This window comes from Schistocerca nitens, chromosome 4, assembly GCF_023898315.1.
Source record: "Schistocerca nitens isolate TAMUIC-IGC-003100 chromosome 4, iqSchNite1.1, whole genome shotgun sequence".
NCBI lineage: Eukaryota > Metazoa > Arthropoda > Insecta > Orthoptera > Acrididae > Schistocerca > Schistocerca nitens.
Genome location: NC_064617.1, coordinates 326,928,017 through 326,951,974, shown reverse-complemented (window position 1 = coordinate 326,951,974; position 23,958 = coordinate 326,928,017). Strand labels below are relative to the sequence as shown.

The following is a 23,958-nucleotide window of genomic DNA, read 5'->3' as shown; positions in this document are numbered from 1 at the left end:
TTATGTTGAACATGAGTGTCCTAATGAAAAATTGTATAAATGTGCTGCTAGGGTCCATGGTGACTTATCCACAACTGGTTTCTTTCACAGTGAGAAACCCGGCATCCACATCGCCATAAGCGCCACACACAGTAACTGTGCAACAGCAGCCACTTGTGGGTTTCTTTACTACAGGTTTCCAAGCCTGATGATAGATTTAAGTGTCAGAGGCCAAAGCTAGAAGAGGTCTTGTAGGATCATCAGCTTACGTTTACTTCAAGCTACTTGAATTTTAATATGTTACATTAATTTACGGTTATCATGAGGGAAACTATACTGCCTGCCATATGACGTCGGTAATGATGTTGTAATAACTACAGTAATGAGCTATTCCAGTCCCAGCACTTGTCACTCCTTGGTGGCACATAAAATGAATGTGCTGGGCCATGTGGGCACATAAAGCTTATTAAAGCAGCCTTCTGCTCAGCAGAGGTTCCGCAAATATTTCCAGTGTACTGGTATTTTTCATAAACATGCACACAGTGTATTGTCCTGGCTGGAGGTCCTGATGCCAATATATCTCCTTCTCTACTTCTAAATATTAATGATATTAGTGGTCACACAGTACTGCAAAGGGCTACAGTTAATGTAACTCACACTTCTACTGACAATATGGGCATCAACTGTAGTGCACTGGATTTTCAGTGATATTTACTATAAGCCAATGACTTTGCTTTGTATGACGATATTTTGGATATTGGTTAATTATTTAGTGCTGTGCAGTGAGAAGAGGCTCTTCAGAGGTGTAGAAAGATATTATCTACATGTTCACATGGCATTACTATTTGCAGGTTATCATGTATGGTGAAAAGCAATCAGTTTTAACATAAATGGTGTTTCCTGAACATATGCAAGTTCTTTAAAAGAGAACTCTTTTCCTTGAGAAGCATCAGTCTGTTGTGTTACGGATATTCGCTTGGATCGCGTGTCGTATAACCATTAGAGACATGGAACTGGGGTTAATGAACACACTGTAGCATTGCCTTTAGTGTTCTTTTTTCCTCTGTTGATCTCTTGTCCTTTATCTGATTAATTATTTATGATAAATGTTATGATGGGGAATGTGTATGCTTGTCATAGTGATTTTTCTGTATAAATGACTGTTTCTGTCAAAAATTCATCTTTGGTATCGAATAAATTGTTAAGGAGAAACCTCTTTCAATCTACATTTGAAAAAACTTCAGCTGACTCAAGCATGTTATTTCAATGTTTATAGTCACTTGCTTCACATCTCTATCTGCAGAATGGCAATGGCCAACAATTATCACTTGAGTAACAGTTTCAGAATATAGATTATGTGCATTGTGTATGTTGTGAGTAGAATCTGTCCTTTCATACTGGTTGTTACTCCATCCCATATTTTCCATTGTTTGATCTTGTAATGTAAATCTATCTTTCGGAGAATTTTGATTTAGTATTGAGACAGTTTCGATGAACATGTAAGTCATATTGGTTGCCCCCAATATTTTTGGAGTACCCATTCTGTCTTAAGTTGGGCTATTTTTCTGCTGAGTAAGAACTGATAGACCCAAAACCTTGAGATGCAGTGATTGGCTTTGAGAAAGCTTATTGGTGCTATTAAGATTTTACTTTTGTGCAGATAACATTTTAAGTGTGTTGGTACCATTAAATCTGAACACACACACACACACACACACACACACACACACAGACAGACAGACAGACAGACAGACAGACAGAGAGAGAGAGAGATAGTGTCTAACATTAAATGTTTACTTTTGATGCAACATACATGCTATCATTTTGTTAATGGAGCATTTTTTCTTAGACTACGTAATGCTATCACAATTTATATTTTATTTTTTGTGTACTTTCTTGAGTTTATAGACACACACTTCTGTTTAAGTCTTTGTTGTATTCTTTTCTTTAATTTTTCAATATTGTCAAATTACTTAATACATAAGAATGTCTTTTGAGGGTATGTTATTTTGTTACAGCAAAAAACGTGAAGTTGTACCAGATCTGGCTCCTATGCTTTGGCATTCATTTGGCACAATTGCAGCCCTTCTCCAGGAAATTGTGAATATCTATCCCGCAATTAACCCTGCATCACTTACAGCCCACCAGTCCAACAGGGTTTGCAATGCACTAGCCTTGCTGCAATGTGTTGCATCTCACCCAGAAACCCGCTCAGCATTCCTTTCAGCACATGTTCCTCTTTTCCTGTATCCGTTTTTACACACTGTGAGCAAGACGAGGCCATTTGAGTACTTACGTCTCACTTCACTTGGTGTCATTGGAGCTCTTGTCAAGGTATGTATGCATATGCATATTACATTTTCAAATCTTAACTTGCAGAAATGTGAAGTGACTCATAGTGTATTACTGTCACTCTTAACAAATCCCATGCAATAGTCCGTTGCAGGAATTACCGAACAACACCATAAACAGTTCCACGCCGTCAACCTCAGTACGGGAGTCAGTCAGGAGGATTTCCGGAAAATGCAAAAGGTGCCCAAAAAGAGCTGCCCTCAAAAGCTTATGTCTCTTGGCTACAAGACGTACCAAAGATAATAGCAGCATGTTTTGCTGCTGTCAACAACTACACTAGCCAGGATCAAGCAGTTCAGAGGAGGATGTTCTTAAAGAGAAGTGCTAATGGGATGTTTGTTCAGACTGCTCTGAACAGTAAAACTTCCCCTTCTGCATTTAAGAAATGGAATTTCTTCTGTTTGCTGTTAGCAGTACTACACTGGGTTCAAATGGTATATTGCATGGCATATTGGGATCTTCATGTGAAATCCAAGGGAAGCTTCAGATCGTTTAAATGAAATTCTTGTATTCCCATCTTAGGGTGTCTAGGGTTCATCTGCACAATTCAACAGAAAAGATTGCACATCTTCACATAGTTAATAAAATGTTGTGCTCATCATTGTGGAAAAAAAAAAAATTGAGCAACAAGTGATACCTTGGCACCTTATTTGAGGTGTAGTTGAGCTAGCTGTAAAGGAACTACACCCAAGTATTCAATCATCTTCTTGGATATATGTATTTCACATGAACATTCATTAGTTTTAGTTTTCTGTACATATTAACATATTTGGAGGGAATATTTCTGCAAGTACTTTCAAAGGGCTAATTGTGTACATTCTCTTTATGTTTGCTCATTTATGTGACATGACAGCTTGTTAATAGTTTGAGAGAGTCAGTTTTATGCTTATGCCTATCAATTCAGTGAAGATTATTGGGTGTTCGCTATGGCTCTGTGGTCACATGAGTGAGCATCCAATAGGCCTGGAATCAATTTTCAGTTAGTTTTGGGATTTTTATGTAATTTATTGGTTCTTTCACCTCTGACAAAGATTTATTTGTGTGAAACAAGCAAAGTTGCACAGATGTCCAGGACTTCACATTACACTATACATGCCTGTAGAACTGGCTGAGTAAGTCAATTTAGAAGTTGAAGGAAGACAAGGGCATACCACCTGTAATAGGATGATGCCCAATAAAGCATTGTGCTGTTTACACCAACCTTCACGTGGTAAACAGCTTTAGAAACCACACAGGATGCGGTGGCCGATGCACAGTGACCAATTTTTGTCCAAAAGTGCCAGGCGAGTTCATTCTTTTGTTCAGAAGGGGAGGCTGACAAGTGTTTGCCACCTTTCGGCCAGCAGGCAATGACAAAAGTGAGGCACACGCCCTGCAATCTTTCTCAAACAGTTTTACAGAAACTATTGGTATAATTATTTCATTTTTGCTGTACTTGCAGCTTTGTGTGTCAGGTTTCTGATGATGCACCCATTATTTAATTAATGGTCATAGTTATTGTGATATTTATGTGGTAGTAAGACGCTGTGCAAAATTCAGAAAAGTTTACAATGAATTGCTATGATTTTACTTTTGGTGCTTATTACATAATATGTTGCTGCATATGAAATTTAGCTGACATATTGAATTTTTCTTTAGACTTGGGTAGAAGTATTTGTCACCAATCCCGAGAAAACTGATCTGATGCAGCACACTCGTATTATCACACCATGCTAGCTATAAAGCGAGAGTGAAATATTCACAACATTTCTCATATTTCGTCGACGGTTTCAGATATTGAAATGCGATTTGGCAATTGATAGCACAAAAAGAGGGGGGTATTTTGCCGCATCTTTGTCAGCTGTACAATTTCACTAACTACAGACTTGTTTGATGAAAGGATGTAATTTTTAAGTTGGTGAAACAAGAAATGCTATGGGTTTTGGAACAAAAGTGAAGACATTACACATTTTTTGTACTGAGGATGTGCTTTTTCATGAGCTTCTGACCTTGCTTCTCCTCAGTTCCTCTCTTAACAAACTTAATAAACCACTGTTTCAGAATTCTGTTGAAATTGTCTACACAACATGTTTATGAAATGAGACTGCGTAAAATGTGCTGTGTTCTGGCAAAAGAAGCAAATTTTAACATGGCAACCAGAGAAATGGATAGCAATATAATAGAGGGAAACATTCCACGTGGGAAAAATATATCTAAAAACAAAGATGATGTGACTTACCGAACGAAAGCGCTGGCAGGTCGATAGACACACAAACAAACACAAACACACACACAAAATTCAAGCTTTCGCAACAAACTGTTGCCTCATCAGGAAAGAGGGAAGGAGAGGGAAAGACGAAAGGATGTGGGTTTTAAGGGAGAGTGTAAGGAGTCATTCCAATCCCGGGAGCGGAAAGACTTACCTTAGGGGTAAAAAAGGACGGGTATACACTCTCTCTCTCTCTCGCGCGCGCGCACACACACACACACACACACACACACACACACACACACACATCCATCCGCACATACACAGACACAAGCAGACATATTTAAAGTTTAGAACGGCTCTCCCCACATGTGCCCTGCTGTCTGGACATCTACCAGCCAAGGTTTCTACACGGACTCTATCTTTACTGATGCATTCAAATTAATATTTGTGTGTGTGTTTGTGTTTGTTTGTGTGTCTATCGACCTGCCAGCACTTTCGTTCGGTAAGTCACATCATCTTTGTTTTTAGAGAAAACAAATGGTTAACAAGCCAGGTGAAAATAAATTCCTGCATTTTCGGCCGAATGCTTTTTAGATACTAACCATAACAAAGGTGACAGATCTTTTTGGATGGTCACCATGCAAGTGTGGGCATGGAGGGACTCCATTTAATATTTACAAAAGATGTGGATGTAGGCTTTAGTTTAGAACGGCACTTCTCCTCCAGCACTCCACGTTTCCGCTAAAATGCTTGCCCGTAACTCCCACTACTACTGCTCTCCCCACACGTGCCCTGCTGTCTGGACATCTACCAGCCAAGGTTTCTACACGGACTCGATCTTTACTGATGCATTCAAATTAATATTTAAATCATCCAACTTGCTTGCTTTTCATTTATGAATTAAGGGTACATTATTGTTGTAGTTAATACTCTCAAAATATACAGTATTGAAAGATCAGAATGTATATGAATGAGACAACTATCTATAAATATGATATTAGATGTTACATACACTCTGTGTAGTGGACTTGCTTAATGATATACTTTTGCCAGTGATTGCTCACCTTGTGAAAGAAATCTTTTTGAAACAGTCTCTTTAGACCTGACACTAGTCTTTCTCAGAAATGATGTCATTTGTGATCATAGTGGTGTCCTTTGATCAGAAGTTTCAATTAGAAAGAAAATTTTAATTTTGTGAAAAGTTGAGTGAACTGATGGAATGATTGGTTTTGTGTGCCAGCACTAACATTTTAATCATGAACATTTCTTTATTTCTCATAGATCTTATATAACTGAAGTAAGGATTAAAATACTTCAGTACATTTGGTGATCTTTCATCTTGTGCCACATACTGTTAAAATATTGTCTGTATAACAGTCACTGAAATTGAACATTGTCCCCAGGTTAAATTTCTGCTAATATGCATTTAGAGGGAGAGATGTGGCTTATTTATTATTTAGCTTTTAGGTCATTCAAAAGAATTGATAGGCTGTCTGAAAGTGGCCAAATTTGCTGTCCCCTCATTCCCTTTTCTGAAAAAAATTGCTTTTGTGATGGACAAAAGTAGCTATTGTGGTATTGTCTAAAAATGAAAAATTGATAATTAGTAGTTCATGAAGGTGCATGAATTGTTATTTACTGTTAATAAAATCTTAATCTTAGTGCACGTATTATGGTTGTAAAGACAATAGTACAACATAGTGTATAAAAAAATTGTATAGGTTGGCAGTTTCATGTGGCAGGTGGCATATCATATTTGTTTTATGATTGTAGCAATTGGCTGACATGCAAATTGTGTCAAGAAGGGCACATTTTAAAGGCAAGTTTTCGTTTGTAGAAAGAGATAGAAAACACTTGGGTTTGGATTGCAAATATGCCCATGTGAGTTTCTCCTTAATGAGAATGGATTATTGTATGTGAATTTTGGTGACACCATTAATTTGCGGGTTCATACGTCAATGTCCATGTTGTCAGTACTAACAGTGTCGTGTATGAAAGTGCTCACATCATAGTTACATATGTTCAGTGCAATCCACCTGCTCTGTGACAGTACAACCACTGATAAATTAATGAAGCACCAATATGCCACAGTTTTAGGATGCTGTTGTTGTTTCACCATTTGCATAAGTTCAATAAGACAGTATTACTTAATCGTGTACAACAGAACTTTGTGGCGGTTCAATGGTAATTCATGTGCAGAAGGTACATCAACATCACTTACCCTTTATCATAGTCAGACGACCTTTACAGGTGAAATCAACTGATTAAGCCCACTCAGCATATGACCAGTAAGGGCACTGCTGCATAGGATAACACATCATAGCAACACAGCTACTCTATGGCTGTTGATATACTTTACGGGATGTGAGGTCGTGGTCCAAGAACTTTTCTGCTCCTTACGTTTCGTCCAGAACTGCGCTGGACTTCCTCAGAGGCGCTGCTCCTCTGAGTCTCTGAGGTATAGTAGTGCACCCGAGTTTCATCTGTGGTCACAAACTGGTGCAAAAAATTTTGTTCGTTTCTCCTAAAACTGGCAAAACATTGTTCTGATATGTCCATTCTAATGCATTTTTGATCCAGTGTCAAGAGTTGCGGCATTCATCTCGCAGATAATTTTTTCATTTCTAATTCTTAAGTTAAAATGTGATATACCCTTTCAGATGATATCTGGCAAGCATGAGTAATTCCACGCACTTTCAATTGGTGATACTCCATGACCATTTTTGCACTTTTGCAATGATTTCTGGAGATGTGACACATCTTGGCGGACCACTGCGTTGGATCATCATCTAAGCTCTCCTGACCAAATTTAAATTCAGTTGTCCACTTGGCAACAGTAGAATATGAAGGAGCAGAGTCCATCAGTGTATTCTGGAAATTGGCATGAATGTCCTTTGCTTTCATACCTTCCTTTACGAAGTACTTAATCTCTGCTCAAATCTCGAAATCCCTCCCCCCATCCCCCCCCCCCCCCCTCGTCTTCACAAATTACTAGGTTGGGAACAACAACAAAGCCACAGCTCTCTCCCAAGACCACTGGCATGATACGTATTTACAGGCAACAGTCCAATGAATAGCATGTAAATAACTCATTGCACTAGCACTGACCTCTCGTTGTGATTGCAAGAACTTTTCAAACCACCCTTGTATTACTAGATTGAAGGAAAACCTAGAACAAAATCTGGTGAAATGTCGACATCATTTATCTTTGTAGTAGTAAATTAAGAGATAATTTTGTCGAAAGATTTCCAAACAGGACCTGCATCTGTATCCTTACAGATTTTATTTCTTGCCAAAATTAAAGCATACTGACAAACTATCATGTTGAGTTTTGCCAGTGGCTTCTGAGTGAAGTGGAATCGGACTTTTGGATCCTCAGTTTTTCATTTCTTCAGATAAGACGTGACTCATTCTGTCATGGTATGTGAACTAATAGAAAATGTGCCATTATGCCATCAGAAAATACCCGTCAGTGCTTTGAAGAGTTGTTGCATAATCTAGAAATTGGCGTTTGGTGTTCAGTGTCTGGTGTCTACAGTGTAAGATGATTTTTTTCATCACATTGTTAATGCCTACCAGTATGTGTGGAAACGGTTCAATCCGTATGTCAATCAACTCATAGAAGATGAATGAGTGTATTGATAGTTCTAGTGAGATGAAGCAACAACACACCGCCTAGATAACCTAGTAAAGAGTGCATGACGTGTTCAATGAAAAGAGGACAGTCAACAGAGACAGTGCAATCTCAGGGCCACCTTGATTGCCTGATCTCTGTGTGATTTTGTCATATACACCGAGTTGAAGGATCAGGTGTACTCAAATAACCCTCACACGCTGGAAGAGAAATAGCAGAACATTGAAAAAGCGATTACTGCTATTCCTCAACCAGAGCTGCTATACATGTCTCAAATCTAGCACAGTGCTGCATCAACATCACTAGTGGCCATTTCCAACATCTTTTGTGACAAGGGTCAGTCAGGTGTCAGTGTTTATTGTAAATGTTTTTCAGGTCAGTTTTATTTTGCCCATTGTGTATATCGTGCATAAGGATAATGAAAGTAGTATTGGGATGTGTACTTAGGCATATAGATAGTAATTTTTTCCTCACTCTGTACGCAAATTGGAATAGGATTGGACGTCGCTAATATTAGTATAACATACCTTCAGCCATGTTACATAATGTGGCTTTCGGAAGATATATATGTAATGACTGCTTGTTGCCAGTGCTCAGCACCTTACTACTGACTTTGACTAACAATAGCAACATTTTTTCCATACACACGCATGCACATCTTCACTTGTGGACAGTATTGCAATTTTTTTCTTTTTTTTTAGATATTTGGTATTCGGTTTCAGCTTCTCCAGTTTTGACACGGAGTTTTGGAATGCTTCTCATCCATGTGTAGTAACTGATGTTTCGCTGTATACACACCATTAATACAATCTCTGTCTCTGCAACTTCTTTAATCTGTATTGCTTCCATATAGTTTTAATGGTTTCTAACTTCTTCAATCTGTGTTGCTTCCATTGTAATTTTAATGGTGTTAGACTTCGTGCTTCCTTTAAAAGTAATTATGAAATTATGAAAGTTAAATATTATTTTTTGGGTGGTGTTGAGGTTATGAGTAGGTCATTTCTTGGTAAAGTGATTTATTTCTACACTAATCTTTGAAATAATGGGTACATATTTTCTAAATTTTATTTTTAATATTTCTGTTTGTTTTTGTACCAGTGTGGCTATCTCATTAGATTTTGTACTTAATTTATTATTTTCAATTCTTTCTCGTGCATCTTCAGCCTCTGAAAGTGTTATTTTCTATATTTAAAGTCATTGTATTTCCTTGCTTACAGTCATTTTGTGTTGCTACAATTCTGTTTTGAATAAGGTTCTGTATTAGTTCCTCATTCCACAACAAGAGTCCTCTGCACTGCCACTCTTTGTTGAAATACAGAGTCTTGTTGCATTTTTGCCTTACATGTTAAAAGATCAATTTACTTATCAGCCAAGAAGTAGTGCTTTTTTCTATGTGGATTACTCAGTTAAGTAATAAAAATAAATTTTTATGTGTCATTTATCTTCCAGCTTCAAGTCTTCATCTGTGTATAAATGGATCCAAAATTTGAAAATAAATTCTTGGCAGAAGTAGATACGAAAAACTTTGCTCCTCTGCTGTGAACACAGTAAGAAAACTGCTCTTACTACTGGGATACTGTGATAAAAAGTTTCCTCACTCCATATTTTACTGTTTCGGCTACGGGCTTAGTCTACTGCTACATCACATAGATATGTGAAGTTGTTCCTGAAGGACATGCACATCAATGCTGCATCTTCCATTTGACTTTGTCAGAATATTGGAGAGTTAAAGTTATGATAGACAAGAAGAATCTTTCCCACCAAAACTATTCTCTGAAATCCTAGATGAATCTTTCAGATACTTCAGTGAGGAAACAATGAAAGAACGTGTGGTTAATGAAGATTTTTGCATCACACACATTTAGCTGATCAGTTGTTAAGTTCCTCTCTAGTGCAGATAAACAAACATCACAGTGAATGGAAAATTTTATCAGAGAAAGCTTGAAAGTAGATCTGAAAACTCACATACAGTAAGAGTAAAATAATATGTAATCAAAAAACTGAAGAAAAAATTGTTCAAACTAACAATACATTTATAGAACCAGTTGAATTTTTTATTTAGGACAGCTGAAGACAGTGAATGGATGGACAACAGAAGATATAAATAGATGAGTAAAAATTGTCTTGGGTACTTTTTATAATTGTAAAGCCAGAAAACCTGAAAAGGAAAATGCAGATGATCAGTCTAGTTACAGAGTGGGTCCATGAAGTGAAAACAAAAGAAAACTAGGATTTTTTTTTCCCACACGAGTGTAGGTTCATATCAACAGCAGCAGAAAATGGTGTAAAGGAAGTATGATTTATTATGAATAAGAAGGCAGAGAATGAGTTGCAGTGAACATTTCAGTGATTGGAATATATTTTCATCAGAACCAACAATAAATTAGTGTCAACAACAGTAGTTCAGGTACACATGTGGGGAGGAGGAGGGGGGAGGGAGGTAGGTGGGGGGGGGGAGATATGACGATAGCTATAGTTCTAGTTTCAAACACTATAGAAAGAGAACCACTGCTCAGAAAGATGCCCAATTTGGACAACATATTATTGACACTGGGATAAAAGTCTTTGAACAAAAAGAAATTTAACAAAAATTTTATTAGCAGTATTTGTAAACGTCTTAACATAAATGGGGTTGCCTACAAATGACAGATGAATTGCAATACAACAGCTTTGATTTAAGTTGCCCATTGCACCATGCATGATGTTCAGTGTGCATGACTGCACAAGTTCAGCAGCAAACAGTTGTGACACTGTTGTTTAGCAGAGTGACATCTGTTTCTAACTGTCGTGAGACTGGCGGGTGCTGCAGCTGATTCACTGGGGCTGTGTAATGTGTGGATGAGTGCCATCGTGCATAAAAATGGTCCTACCCTTGCATCCACACTGTTGAAAGGTTGCAATGACAGTGCACAAAAGACTCTCATAGTATTTACCAATGACAGTACAAGTAACAGAACCCCTTCTCTAAAAAAGTATAGCCCTACGATAAACAGTGCTGTCAACCCACACTAAACAGTCACCTTTGCAGGATAAAGTGATACTGGCTGATGTACATGTGGATATTCTGTTGCTCATATTCTGCAATTCTGCATGTCCACATGTCCTTGCAGATGGAAATGAGCCTCATCTGTCCACAGAACTTTCATTGGCCATTCATTGTCCACTTCCATGCGAGCAAGAAATTACAAAGTGAATGTTCATCTTGCTGGCAGGGTAGCAGGAAGCAACTCCTGAACATGGGTGATTTTGTAGGGATAGCAATGGAAGATGTTTCACAGGATTTTATGCACTGTGCTTGTAGGCATGTCCAATGTTCAGACAGTTCCATGTGCTCTGTATGTTTGCACACCACCACTGGACCCCTCCTGCAATGCTGTGACCACATCTTCGATACACATCAGATCAACTGCTTTCCTCCCCCTGCCATATTGCACTTCAAACGAACCTGTCTTTTCAAATTTTGTAATCAGTTTCTCCAAGTGTTCAGAATTTCTGCAGGGCTAGTGGCGTGCAGTCACTGTTCTCGTAAAAGAGCTTTATCAGCAGCGCATGATCCTTGATTGAGACAGTCATATTGGGCATCCCAAACTGAGACCCATGTGCCGCATGTCTGTTGGTGTTCATATCCTGATGCTTACAGTGCCATTTGGTCATATCTTGGTAAAATTTTCTTTGTTCCATGGCGTTTCTCCCTGTGTCAATAATGCGCTGTTCAATTTTGACATCATTCTTGGCAGTGGTTCTCTTTTTCCAGTGTTTTGGAACTGGAACTTTAATTATAGACACCCTGTATATGTGGACATCATGGGTAACTTGAATGCTATGATATAGGAGTAAATAGAAGAAAGAGTTCTGGAAGCATATGGGCTCACTAATAGGAATGAGAGTGGAGAAAGACTAATTGAGTTTTACAGTAAATTTCAGATAGTAAAAGTGAATGAAATGGTCAGAGATCAAAAGAGTTGGAGGTATACTTGGAAAAGTTAGTAACAGTCACACAAATGAGTTAAAAAGGTTTACTTATCTTTGTGACTAGTTGAATAAGGAAGTCTCCAACACTGCATCTGATATAACACAACAAAAGGCCCCCAATGGCTAGGTGCAAATCATCATAGGAATACTTCACAGTACATAGCAAATGGAGTTTACAACAAATGTCTGCTCGCTTCTAAGAGTTCACTAGACGAGGTCCCGTGCTTAAGTCAGCCCTGGACAATGATCTATAACCATGTCGGTGAGAGCAGTTCTTCCATCTTCCGAGTAGGCTTCTGTCCGTTGTCCGGTCATTAGCAGATTGCACTCGGGCGGCAGATGGCCGAAGCGAAGGCAATATCTTCATACTCAACACTCCCGTGGCTTTGGTGGAATGCACTCAAGTGGTGAGTCTCTATGGCAATGGCACCAGCTCGCATCTTGGCGCCAGTGGTGCTTTTGTGCAGGCTGTGTCTTGTCGGACGACACAGCACAGAATTGCTAAAAGTTCGAACCTCTGCATGTTAATTGGCTCAGGCATGTCTAGTTTGCTGTCCCATTGTGTGTCCACATCCCGTTTCAGTATCTTTGCAGGCATTTATGAATACCTCATCATTTTAAAAAAAGTTGTGAGAGATTGACTAGAATTTATTAACCTTTGTACATCATATGTGTCACCATTGATATCTCCTTGATTCGTGTACTCCAGCACAGTATTTAAGATGTGCGCTGAGCATGAGAGTATCTTAACATTGGAGAAGTGCAGTTACAGTATTCGGGCCACTATCAGCAACAAACATGGTTCGCACAGTGTTGAAAAAATAGAACAACTGTGATATCTTTATCAGTTCATGTTCAGTATTTTCTTTAGATTTTTTTAAAAATATCACTCTTGAAATATCTGCTGCACAATATACAATCCTCAAGTTTTCCTTCTTCACTATTAATGTGATGGGCAGTTATTGCCAAGTAGTTTGTTTTGTGATATGAATCATCCTATGCCCCTCCTCCATATCTGGAAACATTCTTCACCTCTAGAAACAGCTTCTCATAGACGATTTGTGGTTTCCTTCAAAATTCTTGAAGTGCTGGTTGGATTAAGTAGTAATTCCTTTGCACACTCTGCACTGTACTTGGCCCTCACATAAAAAACAAACAGCACTGTCTTGAGAAATCCATCTCCATCCATCTGAAGATAAAATGTCTTTGCTGACAAGAAGACAAGCTTTTTGGTACAACTACCTTAAAATTCAGTGGGACTTCAAGAACTTTTATGTTTTTATTAGTATTTAAGAAAGTAATTACACTACTTTGTCCAGTCTCACATGCATGTTTCAACAAATTTGAAGTCCCAGTTTTGTGTCCATTGTAAGAACACATTTTTCTACCCACAAAACAAACCACTACATCTTTGATTTTCTCATTGCTATCAAATACATAAGCAAATTTCTTCCAAATCAGTGATTTCAAATGGGCTTCTGGCAGTAATGTTATTTCACCTTACATGAAATGATGTCTGTGGTACTCATTTTGTTAAAGCAACCTCGCTAATGTTTACTCAGACACATTTGTTACATTTTCACTCAGCCTGTACAAAGTGTTGACTGAAGGCAGCAGAAACTTGAAAGCTTGCACTTGTCTGGTAGCCAGTGGCCAGGGTTGTAATCCAGAATGAGTGTAAAGGATTGGGTGAAAGATAAAGTTGTGGCAATGCGTATAGTCGTAGGTGCAGGTCCCTTGGGTGCAGCTGAAGTGACTGTAGCTAGAAGGTAAAGTTGGGATCAGACTTCTGCTTTACCTGGGCCCACAGATTTCAAGTTTTCAGCTACCATCACAACAGAAGAGCAGTAATAATTCAAGCAGTAATGACAGGTACCACAATTTGACAAACACTTATAATAAAATTTATACTGTTCTTTAAAACTACAAAACAGTTCTTGCTGTGGACATTTGCAGATAACCCATGGATAACTGCAACAGTACACTCTTTTATCCACAAAGTAACAATTACTGCAGATATCTGCATCTACACAGGCCTCTGGATATAAGATAAAGGGCGTCGAGTATTTGGATCACAATTTAATAGAGCTCTGGAAAACTTTAGATCAGAAAGGCAGAAGACATAGATAACATTTCTTCGGGACTTTTAAAATCGTTGGGAAAAAAGTGGCAACCAACAACTTTCCAAGTTGATTTGTGGAATCTATGTGACTGTAGATACAGTTCTGGAAAAATGTCATCCCCACACTACAGATGGTAGCAAGGGAAGATAAGTGCAAAAACTATCATACAATCAGCTGTACACTCTTGTGTGAAAGTTTCTGTATGAATGATATACAGAGGAATGAACAAGAAAATTGAGGGTATTTTTGATTTAGATTAATTTGGATATAGGAAAGGCAAAGGCACCACAGAGGCAGTTCTGACGTACTTGGTAATTGAAGCAAAACTTGACAAAAATTAGACACATTCATAGGATTTGTGAATCTAGAAAAAGCACTTGATAATGTAAAATGGTGCAAAATGTTTGAAATTCTCAGAAAAATTGGTGTAAGCTTCTGAAGCCAGGCAATATACAACACAGTGCATACAAAAACCAAAAGAGAACAGTAAGGATGGAGGATAAAGAATGGAGAACTCCAATTGAAAGGGTGTTAGGTAGGGATTCAGTTTTTTGCCCCTACTGTTCAATCTATAGATTGAAGAAGTAGTAATGGAAATAGAAGAAAGTTTCAGAAGTGGGATTGAAATGCAGAGTGAAAGGACATCAGTGATAAGATTTGCTGATGTGATATGAAAGTGAGGAAGAATTACAGAATCTACTGATTGGAATGAGCTGTCTATATAATACAGATTTAACAAAAAAACTAAGGAAAAAAGTGATAAGGTTTAGCAGAAATGAGATTAGCAATGAAATTAACCTCAATATTGGTTGACTATGAAGTAGATGAAGTTAAAGAATTCTGCTTTCTTGGAAATCAAATGATAAGGCAGATGAAGCAAGGATGACATACAAAGGAGGCTATCACAGGTGAAGAGGACTTCGTTGAACAAAAGGAGGTTACTATTTTAGCCATCATGATTAATTTGAGGAAAAAAATTCTGGATGTGTAGTTCTGGAGCAAAGCACCATATGGATGTGAATCGTGGACTGTCAGAAAACAGAAAAAGAAGAGAATCAAAGTGTTTCGGATGTAAGTGTTACAGAAAGATGTTGAAAATTAGGTGGATTGGTAAAAGGAGATTCTTCAGAGTCAGTGAGGAGAGGAGCATATGGAAAATGTTAACATGAAGAAGGGACAGAATGATAGAACAAGTGTTATGACATCAAGGAATAACCTCAAGATACTTGGGAGAACTGTAGAGGGTAAAAACTGTTGGGTGAGCTGCAGCAAACATATGAGCAAAAAACAAAACAAAAAGTTTTCTAAACATTATCTACTCTGTGTATGGAATAAACAGTGTGTGATCATTGAAGATCAAATATGGGTGATTCGGTCATCTATTAGATTGTAGACTTTGCAACTCCATCTGCTGGGGCCTTCTGTAGGTGTCTTCACATGGCTGGACAGTGTAGCAAACCAAGCAAGCAGGGTTATTGGATAACATTCATCAGGCTGACATTGTTGGGCCATCATAAAGGGATATGCAGCAACAGTCAGTAGTGAAAGAAGATGAAGGAATGTTTACCAAAATATTGATTGTTTATCATCACGATAAAATAAGAGAAATAAGGGCTCGCAAGGAAAAATTTTAAGTGCTCGTTTTTCCCGCGTACCGTTCGAGAGTGGAACAGTAGAGAGACAGCATGAAGGTGGTTCAGTGAACCTTGTGCCAGGCACTTTATTGTGATCAGCAGAGTAATCACGTAGATGTAAATGTAGATGTAGGTGTACCACCGAGGTGGCTTCCTGTTGGTTGTTTGTACTCCTTGCACATTGTGGCTCAGTGATGGTGTGGAGCCACTAAGTTGAAAGCTAATCGCCATTGTCTCTATTGAAATTATATTTGTTCTTGGAGATTTCAACTATTCAAACTTTACTTCTGTAAATTTTACATTTTTTTGGGTAGCACAAGTACACTATTGGAATGTGTATTGTGGTTGCAGTCCTACTGGTGTGGTGTCTCACAGATTTCACACCTTGTTTTGTACAAGTGTGGTGCCCATGCTTTTTAATCTGTTCTTTCAGTGTCCTCTTGATCTCACCTGTATGTTGTGTCCAGATTGCTTGGTGAATGGGGCAGCTACAGCTGTAGGAATTCTTTTGAATAATAAATAAATGCAACAGACAATGTGAGAAGATTTATTGATCTATGGGTTCACAACTAGTTTTGTGACTATAGAGTCAGATCCTGAAGTGCCAAACAGTTGACATAAATAAGACACAAAAACTTCTGTTATCTTATGTAGGTTAAACGATACAGGGTGTTTCAGAAATGATGGTCAGTATTCAGGGATATGACAGGAATAATCATTCGAAACAAAGTAGTCAAGTAAACACAGGCTCTAAAACGCGTACATAAAGAGCTATGAGCAAATCTTTATCTCTCATATTGTGAAACAAATGTCTTCTACTGCAAGTTCTTTGCTTTTCATATTTTGGGAAGTGATAGTATGGACCAAAACAAGAAAAAAAGTCCAGTAAACATGTGCTCTAAAAGGCATACCTAAGACTTATGAGCATTTGTTCATTTTCTCTACTTTCAAACACAATTCTTCTAATGAACAAATGCTCATAACTTTTAAGGTATGCATTTTAGAGCACTTGTTTACTGGACTTTTTTTTTCTTATTTTGGTCCATACTACACCACTTCCCAAAATATGGAAAGCAAAGAGCTTGCAGTAAGAGAGATTTGTTACACAGTATTGCCGGCTGGAGTGTCCGTGCAGTTCTAGGCGCTACAGTCTGGAAGTGAGCGATTGCTACGGTCGCAGGTTCGAATCCTGCCTCGGGCATGGATGTGTGTGATATCCTTAGGTTAGTTAGGTTTAATTAGTTCTAGGTGACTGATGACCTCAGAAGTTAAGTCGCGTAGTGCTCAGAGCCAATTGAACCATTTTTACACAGTATCGAAGATCAATAATTGCTCAAAGCTCTTAAGGTATGCGTTTTAGAGCCCATGTTTAATCGACTTTTTTGTTTCGAATGATCATTCCTGTCATGTACCTAAATATTGAATATCACTTCTGAAACACCCTGTATAACACCTGAAACACCCTGTATAACACAATTTTAATTGCATTATAAATAATGAAAGAAAGACAGCAGATCTTTTTGGACATGGAAGCCATCATTCAATAAAACATGGACGTCCCCTACCTTCATGCTGATCATAATGTAAAAAAGCAACCGCCAAAAAACCCTGACAGTGGTCTATGTGCAAGATGTAACTTAGAACAAACAGGGATACTAAGAACCCAATAAAATATAAATTAACCCCAGTGATAGATAACAGTTACTCAAGTGAGGTTGAGAACATGGTGTGAAAATAGTGCTTACAGCAGTGATGAGAGAATGAACACCAAGCGTCCCAGCCTACAGGACAGATGTTCCCCTACTGTCTTTGCTGGCAGGCACTTAAAATTTTTAATTTAGATGAAACTCTCACTTCATCGCATCTTATGACTATGGTAGCTATGACTTGGCTGAGGTGGGCACACCTTGCTGCGCATGTGCAGCAGGGCGTTATTTCCGCATGTTACTCCCGAGTTGTCTGTTCATGGTATGCTGTGGGTTAAGCACTCACCGTTTCTTGTGTAAGAACTATTTATTATTGGTGTTTTTTAAAATGGGTTCACAGCTTCCCTTGAGTAGCCATTATTTGTCACAAAAATTCATTTATATTTGATTAGGTTCTTCGTATCTGTTCTAGGTTACACCTTACATGTTACATTCTTAAGCTATGATTAGCATGAAGATAGATGACATATCTTTTATTGTGGAGCAGCTTCTTTGTCTAAAAAGGTCTGTGGTCTTTATTTGCTATTAGCAGTGTAATTAAAATTGTGACGGTAAACAGTGATCTAACAGGGATACAAAACTTAATTTTGACTCCGACCTACTTCCTGATACTGCATCCATGAAGTCCAGGTGCACAATTTTGACCTATTAAACCCACCTGTCCTTACCTATGATGCAGTTGTAGATACTCCTCACTCCCATCTGTCCACCTAATTGAATCTTGCGTCCCTACAATAACACTTGGAAAGGCGTATGTACACCATTAAATAAAGAACAAACTGATACGGTAGAAATGGCTATATTCTAAGCTCTTTGCCCTCCACGTAAGTTGGTGCACAGAATTCACAGCATTTATGCAAAGTTTACAGTAGCACTTAACAGAACTTGTGGTACTGAAACTAATTCCAGTTGGCAACACTGTTCCACAGTACCAAATTTATCTACTTGCTCATAAATTTACTATTACTTTGCTGTTCTACCACATGGGCCTTACACACACAACACCAGGATAGATTTGGAATCTGCTAATCCCTCTAGTCTTGACCACATGGCTATTATTGACAATCAATAGCAACAGTGAGCCAGTACACCACTGAATAGTTAGCAGTGTCCCCCTTATCAACAGTTGAGTGATTGATGACATATGATGTGCCATAAAGTTTGTTCAATTAAACTATCTTCATTTAAGTCTGCAGATACTGTCACCAGCAAAAATACACTCTTAAACACTAATTAAAAGCACTGCCTGTGTGAGTGAATGAATTCGGATTTGTTTAACATCAAATAAACTAATACAAAGCTTTTTTTTTGTAACCATGGTTGACTGTCATTTGACATAGGTCCAACCTCAGTCAAGCCCTCATGCATTCTCCTCTACGCAATGGTCTATCAGTCCTACTTATAACTTTTGAGTGTACTGTGATGTTGGACAAGCAATTTTGATAGTTTTCTAAGAAAATTGAAGTATCATCTGTTGGTTCCTCCATTGGAGACTTCTTAGAAACACACTTTGAAATAAATCTCACTTTGTTCTTATCCTTATAAAAAGTGTTTTCTGAATGGACTGTTTCATCATTCATCCCCTCCTTGGACTTGTCCATTGTAACCAGGTACTCCAGCCTTCCATGATAATGTGGTGCCCTTGGGCATAGTACATTGCCATCCCACCAACACAACAATGTTAGCTTTCTGCCTTCACAGCGTCCCACAAATTTCAATTTCATGCTAGTTAAAATTGAAGTATCTCGTGATCTACCACTCTGATTATGATGCTGTTTTCAGCAAACTTACTCTAATAAAATCCTTCATACATATACCTATGATTGCAAATGATATTGCTGTCCTTCATTATTTTCATTTATTAACTTCTTCACTAGGAGTGTGATGAGCATACACAGTGCTATTTCTCAGACTCCCACAGTGTAAACCATAGTGAGTCTTATATTTTCTACTGGCTGAAAAATTTAGTCTCGATACCATTTTTCGAAAGGATTTTAATCATGCATTTACTCTACTAATTAATGGTAACCTTTGAGTGGGATGGAGGTTACTAATTACCTTTTTTTCACAATGTTAATATAATTTTGTTTCTAGGTCCTATCAGTGAAAAAGTGATCATAGCTGTTGACAATCAGTGTTTCTTTTAAGAAATTCAGATTTGATTCCAAGCTGTAATTGTCACTGCTGTGGAAGGCACGTCATGAAAGTTTGCTGAGCACTGCTATTTTTTGGGCTGGGTGGTGGTGCAAGTTGCTGTTTAAATACTATTTGAATCTGTAGGCTTCCTTTACTCTCTATTGTCTGGGCCTATTGTCAGGTCTTCTATAGATCAACACATCTGGGAATGAAAGGTAGATTTCTCACTCTAGCTTCAAGATGATGAAGGTGATTTGGGGATTGTTGTGTATACGAAAAACACATTGATGGAAAATAACATTGTTTGTATTTAGCTTCTAGCTGATTTTCAGCCCTTCGTACAAAATATTGAAATTGTTCGTAGTAGACTGTTGCTTAACTTGGATCTACTGTGGTGTTAAAGGGATAATTGTTGCCAATCTTGCCGCACTCCATTACGTTCCTATTAGATCCATTCCACATCGGAACCAAAGTTTGTAGCACTCAAATTAATCGTTGTTCTTCAATTTCTTATTTTGTGGTAAAAAAAAAAATCTATGGATGTACTGCTAGCTGTTGATGTGCATAAAGGCATAATATCTTGACGATTGATTCTGTTGCTTTTATTACTGGGAGCACTGCTCCTGTTGCTGCTGTTAGTGGGAAAGTGCAAGGACACCGAAAGACTCCTGAAGAAGATCCCAGCAGAGCAGTCAGTGCTTTGAATATTGAAAATGTTTGAAGAGGAACGTGATGTAGCCTAATCGCCCAGAAGTTTTACCTTTATGTCAACCACCATGAAAATCAGAAGATTAATATGGTCCACAATTGGTGTTAATTTCCAGTTTTGATTTATAGATGAGACATAAACTTTTAATTTTAAAACCATTCAGAATATGATGAGGCTCAGAGAACAGTGAAGAGATGCAAATTGAGAATTACTAAGTCAGACTGGAAAATGAATGAATAAGAAGCAGACAGAAGTAGGAGTGCAATTAAGACTAATGTAAATGAAATGGAATCACTGTGGAAAAAAATAAGTATTAGGTCTTGAGCACTGACACGCGTCACCATTGGTTCCATAAGTAAGTTTTAGTATTTTTTCTGGATGTTTATAAAGTCAAGCCTGAGCATTCCTCACCGTAAGTGGTGGTGCAGTGTAGGATGCACAAAGTTTTGTGATGCAAATGATATCAAAGTTACCTATCGAATGAATTTAGTGGTACGATCAGTGTATCCAGTCCAAACCTTTGAGAAAACTTTCCACAGAAGACCACTACCAGACTCCTTGAAGCTGTGTTGGAAGAAAAAGTTCATAGATTCTTATTCAAACCAAGTGATAGGCTGAACAACTTATGGTGTGACAAGTCTGACAAAAGCATAGCCCAACAATCGGACTTGATTTAAGCACAGTCAGCAGTATGTGTTGGATACATATCAATATGCAGCACTGAACGAGACTGGTCAAGGCTTCACAAAAGCTCTTAAAATAACAGCTGCAGGCGTTTTCTTAACATTAAAATTTGCCTTTTTTTAAAGTATGCAACTGCTCATGATCTGGTGAGTTCATATGAGTAGAAGCAGAGGATATTTTGAACATTTTCTTCAAGTTAAGTATGTTGTGGACAATTGCTATGAACTGACAGCTCTAAATAGACAATATGCTCTTGTAAAATTTCACCAGAAGACATAAAATGCTTGTAGTATTTCTGTTCATTTCTTTAACTGACCTTTTTTGTGTGCCAGACTGACAGTGACATCACAGCTGTATATCACTATCTCATGCATATAAATTTTTTGTGAATGTAGTTGCGTGTTTATTAGTAGTTATGCTAGTGAGTATAGTTTCTATTGCAGATAGTTATAGCTTCATTTAACAATCTTTAGCATTGCAAAGAGAGAGAAAAAAAAAGTATGTGTCATTTTCGTGTTGTATGTTGGGAAGATGCACACACATACTTTTAGGTAACTACTAAACATGTTCATTAATATAGAACTGTATATATGCAGGGTGAGTAGTGAAATTATCATATTTTACTTGGTGTAGGCATGTTGTGTGGCAGTCACCTACTCGGTACCATCTACATTGTCAGTAACGATTCTGGTGATTGCAGTGTTCAGTTGTGAAGAAGTCAGTGGAAAGAATTCTCGGCTTTAGTTCAAATGACTGTTTTTAATTTAAAAAATTAACGTATTATGTTATGTAATCCCTGTTTAAGTCATTGTTCTTTTCGAGTAATTGAGTTGCATCTCAACTGCTAATCTGGGAGGTCTTAAAATAGTACCACTTCTGCTACCTTAGTCTTGTCAGTTGACTCCTATTTCCCAGCCACAAGTAATTAATCCCTCCATGAACCATGGACCTAGCCGTTGGTGGGGAGGCTTGCGTGCCTCAGCGATACAGATGGCCATACCGTAGGTGCAACCACAATGGAGGGGTATCTGTTGAGAGGCCAGACAAACATTTGGTTCCTGAAGAGGGGCAGCAGCCTTTTCAGTAGTTGCAGGGGCAACAGTCTGGATGATTGACTGATCTGGCCTTGTAACGTTAACCAAAACGGCCTTGCTGTGCTGGTACTGCGAACGGCTGAAAGCAAGGGGAAACTACAGCTGTAATTTTTCCCGAGGACATGCAGCTTTACTGTATGATTAAATGATGATGGCGTCCTCTTGGGTAAAATATTCCGGAGGTAAAATAGTCCCCCATTCGGATCTCCGGGCGGGGACTACTCAAGAGCACGTCGTTATCAGGAGAAAGAAAACTGGCATTCTACGGATCGGAGCGTGGAATGTCAGATCCCTTAATCGGGCAGGTAGGTTAGAAAATTTAAAAAGGGAAATGGATAGGTTAAAGTTAGATATAGTGGGAATTAGTGAAGTTCGGTGGCAGGAGGAACAAGACTTTTGATCAGGTGAATGCAGGGTTATAAATACAAAATCAAATAGGGGTAATGCAGGAGTAGGTTTAATAATGAATAAAAAAAATAGGAGTGCGGGTTAGCTACTACAAACAGCATAGTGAACACATTATTGTGGTCAAGATAGACACAAAGCCCATGCCTACTACAGTAGTACAAGTTTATATGCCAACTAGCTCTGCAGATGATGAAGAAATAGATGTAATGTATGACGAGATAAAAGAAATTATTCAGGTAGTGAAGGGAGACGAAAATGTAATAGTCATGGGTGACTGGAATTCGTCGGTAGGAAAAGGGAGAGAAGGAAACATAGTAGGTGAATATGGATTGGGGGGAAGAAATGAAAGAGGAAGCTGCCTTGTAGAATTTTGCACAGAGCGTAACTTAATCATAGCTAACACTTGGTTCAAGAATCATAAAAGAAGGTTGTATACCTGGAAGAATCCTGGAGATACTAAAAGGTATTAGCTATATTATATAATGGTAAGACAGAGATTTAGGAACCAGGTTTTAAATTGTAAGACGTTTCCAGGGGCAGATGTGGACTCGGACCACAATCTATTGGTTATGAACTGCAGATTGAAACTGAAGAAATTGCAAAAAGGTGGGAATTTAAGGAGATGGGACCTGGATAAACTGAAAGAACCAGAGGTTGTAGAGTGTTTCAGGGAGAGCATAAGGGAACAATTGACAGGAATGGGGGAAAGAAATACAGTAGAAGAAGAATGGGTAGCTCTGAGGGATGAAGTAGTGAAGGCAGCAGACGATGAAGTAGGTAAAAAGACGAGGGCTAATAGAAATCCTTGGGTAAAAGAAGAAATATTGAATTTAATTGATGAAATGAGAAAATATAAAAATGCAGTAAATGAAGCAGGCAAAAAGGAATACAAACGTCTCAAAAATGAGATTGACAGGAAGTGCAAAATGGCTAAGCAGGGATGGCTAGAGGACAAATGTAAGGATGTAGAGGCTTGTCTCACTAGGGGTAAGATAGATACTGCCTACAGGAAAATTAAAGAGACCTTAGGAGAGAAGAGAACCACTTGTATGAATATCAAGAGTTCAGATGGCAACCCAGTTCTAAGCAAAGAAGGGAAGGCAGAAAGGTGGAAGGAGTATATAGAGGGTTTATACAAGGGCGATGTACTTGAGGACAATATTATGGAAAGGGAAGAGGATGTAGATGAAGACGAAATGGGAGATAAGATACTGCGTGAAGAGTTTGACAGAGCACTGAAAGACCTGAGTCGAAACAAGGCCCCGGGAGTAGACAACATTCCATTAGAACTACTGATTGCCTTGGGAGAGCCAGTCATGACAAAACTCTACCATCT

The 23,958-nt window shown here is 38.3% G+C and overlaps 1 protein-coding gene across 3 annotated transcripts in view; it reads left to right on the top strand.

Annotated features, from left to right (window-relative positions):
- LOC126251902 (CCR4-NOT transcription complex subunit 9) overlaps positions 1-23,958 on the top strand; it is a 64,956-nt gene that overhangs the window by 14,215 nt on the left and 26,783 nt on the right. For 2 of the 3 annotated variants that reach the window (XM_049952626.1, XM_049952627.1), the window contains exons 3-4: positions 1,998-2,313; positions 2,416-2,511. In XM_049952626.1, the coding sequence (XP_049808583.1) occupies positions 1,998-2,313; positions 2,416-2,511 (412 nt within the window). The remainder of the gene's footprint in view (positions 1-1,997; positions 2,314-2,415; positions 2,512-23,958) is intronic. The other variant, XM_049952628.1, reaches the window with a different exon arrangement.